This window comes from Borostomias antarcticus (assembly GCF_949987555.1).
Source record: "Borostomias antarcticus genome assembly, chromosome: 21".
NCBI lineage: Eukaryota > Metazoa > Chordata > Actinopteri > Stomiiformes > Stomiidae > Borostomias > Borostomias antarcticus.
In genome coordinates, this window is record NC_140254.1 from 536,989 (window position 1) to 542,818 (window position 5,830).

Consider the following 5,830-nt stretch of genomic DNA (forward strand, 5'->3'; position numbering starts at 1 on the left):
GTGAGGTCTACACCGTGGTCAGTGTGAGGTCTACACCGTGGTCAGTGTGAGGTCTACACCGTGGTCAGTGTGAGGTCTACACCGTGGTCAGTGTGAGGTCTACACCGTGGTCAGTGTGAGGTCTACACCGTGGTCAGTGTGAGGTCTACACCGTGGTCAGTGTGAGGTCTACACCGTGGTCAGTGTGAGGTCTACACAGTGGTCAGTGTGTTGCGGGTGGGTAGTGGGCAGGTCTGAGATCTGCTGTGTTACCTCCTCTGTCAGGCATGCCATGTGGTCGGCGGTGCTACGGGACTGATCCCCAGTCAGTTCCTGGAGGAGAAGAGGAAAGCCTTCGTCCCGCGAGACTTTGACGGCTCAGGTGCCATACCTCCCTCCACACACGTTTGATCACACATCTGTCATATGACTCTCTGTTGTGTCTTGGTTAGAAACGGGCTAAAGGAATGCAGCCTCAGAGATGCATGTATTCTAGGCGGCCCGTGGGCAGATGTACTCATAGAGTTTAAGTGTGCCCCCTTGTGGCCTTCTGCTGTAATAACATCTGCTCATGTTGTGTGTGTGTGTGTGTATGTGTGTGTGTGTGTGCGCGTATGTGTGCGTGTGTGAAGTGTGTATTAATGTGTTATTATGGTGTGTGTTTAAGGGATCCTATGTGGAACAATAACTGGGAAAAAAAAGAAGAAGATGATGTACTTAACAGCCAGGAACGCAGGTGAGCGTTTACTCTGTTCCCTCCTCAGCCTCCTGATTGGCCAGCCTTGTTTTCTCACCATCTTTGATTGGCTGGCCTCCTCCAACTACTTTTCTCTGATTGGCTAATTTCCGAGTGTGTCTGTGTGCGATTGGCTGAGGGCAGAGTTTGACCGACACGAGCTGCAGATCTACGAGGAGGTGGCCAAGATGCCTCCCTTCCAGAGGAAGACGCTGGTTCTGATTGGTGCCCAGGGCGTTGGCCGTCGCAGCCTGAAGAACCGGTTGGTGGTCATCAATCCCACCCGCTTCGGCACCACCATACCCTGTGAGTAGTTCAAGACCCCCGACTCCTCCCCACCCTCCGACCCACACACACACACACACACACAAGGTTCATTATATCTAGAAACCTAGATATACAGTAGGCTATAGACCCCCCCGCCCCCCCCACACACTGTCCCCCTCACCCCCCCCCCCTCTTCTCTCAAGTCACCTCGCGGCGTCCCCGAGATGAAGAGCTGGACGGCAACTCCTACCGCTTTGTTTCCCGGACGGAGATGGAGGCGGACGTGAGGACGGGCTGCTTCCTGGAGCACGGAGAGTACGACGGCAACCTCTACGGCACCAAGATCCACTCCATCCACGAGGTGGCGGGCACGGGGCGCACCTGCATCCTGGACGTCAACCCGCAGGTCGGACAATAAAGATGTGGTAATGATATGATAGGGACATCTGCTTCTGTGGATGAGCTGGTGTGGAGGGAGGTTGCCTGGAGTATACCTGGGATATGGTCTCAGTGCACATAGGGTGCGATATAGGAGCAAAATAATTCACAATAGAAATCACTGCATGGTTTACATGACAGCACTAAAAGCTCTTCAGAGACATGATGAAGTCTTGTTCTAGGAGATTTATATCACATTTTTACAGCACAGTGGGCCTCATTCACCAATATCCTCCTAAGTTCCGTTCTTAAATTTCTTCCTAAGAACGTTTCTAAAGAAAGCTCCCGTCTGATTCACGACGTGTTCATAAACCGCTGGAAGAGTTCTCACCTGCCTTCTCTTAATGGAAGAGTTCCCACCTGCCTTCTCTTAATGGAGGAGTTCTCACCTGCCTTCTCTTAATGGAAGAGTTCTCACCTGCCTTCTCTTAATGGAAGAGTTCTCACCTGCCTTCTCTTAATGGAAGAGTTCCCACCTGCCTTCTCTTAATGGAAGAGTTCTCACCTGCCTTCTCTTAATGGAAGAGTTCCCACCTGCCTTCTCTTAATGGAAGAGTTCCCACCTGCCTTCTCTTAATGGAAGAGTTCTCACCTGCCTTCTCTTAATGGAAGAGTTCTCACCTGCCTTCTCTTAATGGAAGAGTTCCCACCTGCCTTCTCTTAATGGAAGAGTTCTCACCTGCCTTCTCTTAATGGAAGAGTTCCCACCTGCCTTCTCTTAATGGAAGAGTTCTCACCTGCCTTCTCTTAATGGAAGAGTTCTCACCTGCCTTCTCTTAATGGAAGAGTTCCCACCTGCCTTCTCTTAATGGAAGAGTTCTCACCTGCCTTCTCTTAATGGAAGAGTTCTCACCTGCCTTCTCTTAATGGAAGAGTTCTCACCTGCCTTCTCTTAATGGAAGAGTTCCCACCTGCCTTCTCTTAATGGAAGAGTTCTCACCTGCCTTCTCTTAATGGTGAATCCCATGGTTTCACAAGTTGAAAGCTTGTGGCCGCTCATCCGAAATAGCACAGGTAAACTCCCCGCCAGCCCCATATAAGGACATGCAACTACAGGGTCGTGCGCAGATGTCACTTCTCTGAATGAATACCGGTCATCTGCGCCCTCCACTCACCAACTTTTCGATAGCATAATGGTTTGGGTGGAGTTGTACCAGGTGCATTGAGAAGTCAGAGGACTGCAGGTCGAATCCAGCGTGGGCAATCAAAATCTTGATAAAGATTTTAATTCAGCCAAGTAGGCTTCCTACTGTACTATGAGGAATTTGCCTTGGTGCATCATAGCCAGGCAGAACAGTGCAAAATGTCAACGTGATAGAATCCAATATACAATAGCCTACAGTCTACAAAAATGTAGACTATTAAAATAGCCTACACAGCTGTCAACGCGGCATGCCCAAACAAAAATCTAGACCGGACTCCACCTGTCATATTTAGCAGTGTCAGTAAAATGCATGGGACGATATTAGCCTACCCGTTCAGTTAACGGAGAAGAAGGGCACACAGTTGGACCCGGCTCATCAGCGATATTATTGGACAGACAGCACTCTTGCTTTGTAAAATAATGAAAACCATTAGGCTATTATAAGATAAATGATACAAATTGTATAGTATTGCAATCCTATGTAATAATGTTATGCAACTGTAGATTTGAAGTAAACGCAATCACAGATCTTTTTAAATTAACATGGCTTTCGCCACGAATAGTCCGTAGCCAACTTAAGACTGCTCTTCTGTGTTCGTAGATTCTGTTCTTAGTTCCCACATGTGAGAAAATTGGTGAATGCCAGAATCTTCTTTGAAAGATTGTGTAAGTGAAGTTTAAGAAGAAATGCTTCCTAAGAAATTCTTAACTTCGTTGGTGAATGAGGCCCAGTATTCTGATTATAATGGTAAACATTGCTCTGATTTGACATATTTTGCTCCAGAATATTCAGACACATACTGTAGACATAGTGAATTTGGGTTATGATAAGCCAGTTGCTATCTTGTGCAGGTGACTTTTTGAATGATTAGATACTAGAATGTCTAGGTTTCAGCACGTGTCTGAATGTGTATGTGTCTGTCTTAACAGGCTGGCTCACGGTTCTGTCTATCTGTTCTGTCTCTCCCTCTTGTCTTTCTTGTGAGCAGGCCCTGAAGGTCCTGAAGACGGCAGAGTTCATGCCGTACGTGGTGTTCATCGCGGCGCCGGAGTTCGAGACGCTCAAGGCCATGCACAAAGCTGTGGTGGATGCCGGCATCACCACCAAACAACTCACGGTTAGCCGATAGCCCATCACCTACCAAAACATACCAAAATAACAAAACCTACTAAATAAACAGAAAATAACTCCATAAAAAGTTTATTTTTATTTTTAAACATACATGCATATAGCTAGAACCAGTTGACAGGAGAGGTAGACATTTGTGTTCCTTATTCAGCTACTTCCTGTTGTTGGTAATCTGACCTGAGGTCGTTCACCTGTGGTGTCTGTGGCCCTGCTGCAGTAACAGTGTGGTTACAGTGTAGCAGAAGGATAGAGGGCTTCTTCCCAGCATGCTCTTGAAGGGCCTGTGCTTCCTACCTTTCTGCATCTGCGTCATCTGCTCTTTCTCTGTTGATACAGAAGTATGGTTAGTGCTGCAGGATGGGCTTCAGTGTGTCTTAGCAACCGCATACACACACACACACACGCACACACACACACTCACTCACCCCCGTCCTGTTCTGTGTGTCAGGACGTGGACCTGAGGAAGACGGTGGACGAGAGCGCTCGGATCCAGAGGGCCTACAGCCACTACTTTGACCTCAGCATCGTCAACGATAACCTGGACCGTGCCTTCGAGACACTACAGGCCGCCGTGGACAAACTCTGCTCGGAACCGCAGTGGGTCCCGGTCAACTGGGTCTATTGAAACCCAACAGTTGCCCTGACAGAGTCGCAGTGACCGCACACGTCTGTTTGTGTTTTTTCAACCACAGTGGCAGGGGAAACGGGGGTCTCATTTCGGAGCCAACACTGCAAAGAAACGAAACACAAACAACCCCATTTCCTCTCAACTCCAACCTGCGACACAATGCCACGTTTTACTACTCGAGACTCAAAGGGAAAGAGCGCTTATTTATTTTAGTATTTGTAACTTTTTATGGAAATAGATCTTTCTATTCACACCAATGTGGAATTCAGATCTGATTTAAAAAAAAAAGAAACATCAGGCCAAACATTTGGCCATATTTTTTAATTTATTGCTGTGTTATTACACTTTGTTTTGTAGCTGTGCCCTTTCCCTGAAACCCTGTGTACTGGTGTTGTTATCTCTCACATCAGATAGCGCTGGCTCTTTTTGCAGGAAACCCCCAACCCCCCATCTGTTGGACACATTCTTCCTCAAGTATGAACAAGGATGAAGCTTCACACTGTTCTTTTTGATATGTAGGATCAAACACGGTCTCTGGGTCCTTCTTTGACTAATTTCGTTTTACTATTCAGTAGGATTCATTATCTTGTTGTTTTTTGTTGTTGTCGTTTTTTTTAGCTTAGTAGCATTATGTCAACCATGAACTTTGCTTTGTGTGTCTTGTCTTTACAGTCTGTTGTGTGTTTCCTGTTTCCACACAATCTGTGTCTGTCTAATGTGTTGCTATCAACATAATTTCCCATCTTCACTGGTCTCTAAAAAGCCAAGATGTTTTTTTGGTTTTGTATTTTTTTATCTGTGAATGTGGCACAAAAGATTTACCACAGACCTCTTCTCCGGTGTCACAGTATGCGCCAAAGCCCTTCCTGCCCCTCGTCCACTCTCCTCAGTCAGAACTGAGAAGATCTAACCCTGGATTCTGTTTGTCTTTCCTAATTGGTAGACATGGGGGACAACAATGACCACTTCTGAAGCTTCAATGAGTCACTTACATACTGTAGAGGCACTTTGGGTGCACATACTGACTAGTCTATTGTAAAAACAAACGTTTGTTGTAAATGTTCTTTTGAAAAACATGAATAGTATTCTATTCCTTGAAAATAATGATGACATCCCAGTCAGCCCTTTGGGTGTAGTAGTGCCATTGATGCTGCTTTCAAGAGTCCCCCTGTCAGTTATCCTGTGTTTCCAACAGACTTGTGTTGTAAGAGCACATTGCTATTAGCAATACATTGTTACAAAAAATAAAATAATTTCAAAAGCTTGTGTCTAATTTCTGTCAGGAATGGATTGAGGCATTGTGTGACAGAGAAAACTACAGTTGTAGTGCTCAGAGGATCATACGTGATTTGATTCTTGCTTGAAGTGAGAAAGAATGAATATAGATCATATTCATATTCAGTGCTTTATTAACCCCTGGGAAATTGTTGAAATGTGTAAGAATACTCATATAGAAAGTTCATATGTAGAAAGTTTATTTTTGTAAAAAAAAAGAAGCAAAAAAAGCAA

General features: G+C 45.7%; 1 protein-coding gene across 4 annotated transcripts in view; it reads left to right on the forward strand.

Moving 5' to 3' along the window:
• pals2b (protein associated with LIN7 2, MAGUK p55 family member b) overlaps positions 1–4,611 on the forward strand; it is a 27,833-nt gene extending 23,222 nt beyond the window's left edge. For 3 of the 4 annotated variants that reach the window (XM_084455712.1, XM_084455710.1, XM_084455711.1), the window contains 6 exons: positions 265–361; positions 647–715; positions 860–1,021; positions 1,186–1,388; positions 3,554–3,682; positions 4,142–4,611. In XM_084455712.1, the coding sequence (XP_084311838.1) occupies positions 265–361; positions 647–715; positions 860–1,021; positions 1,186–1,388; positions 3,554–3,682; positions 4,142–4,318 (837 nt within the window). In that variant the 3' untranslated portion in view covers positions 4,319–4,611. Of the gene's footprint in view, positions 1–264; positions 362–646; positions 716–859; positions 1,022–1,185; positions 1,408–3,553; positions 3,683–4,141 lie in introns of those variants that run through there. The other variant, XM_084455713.1, reaches the window with a different exon arrangement.
• Positions 4,612–5,830: the final 1,219 nt, after the last annotated feature.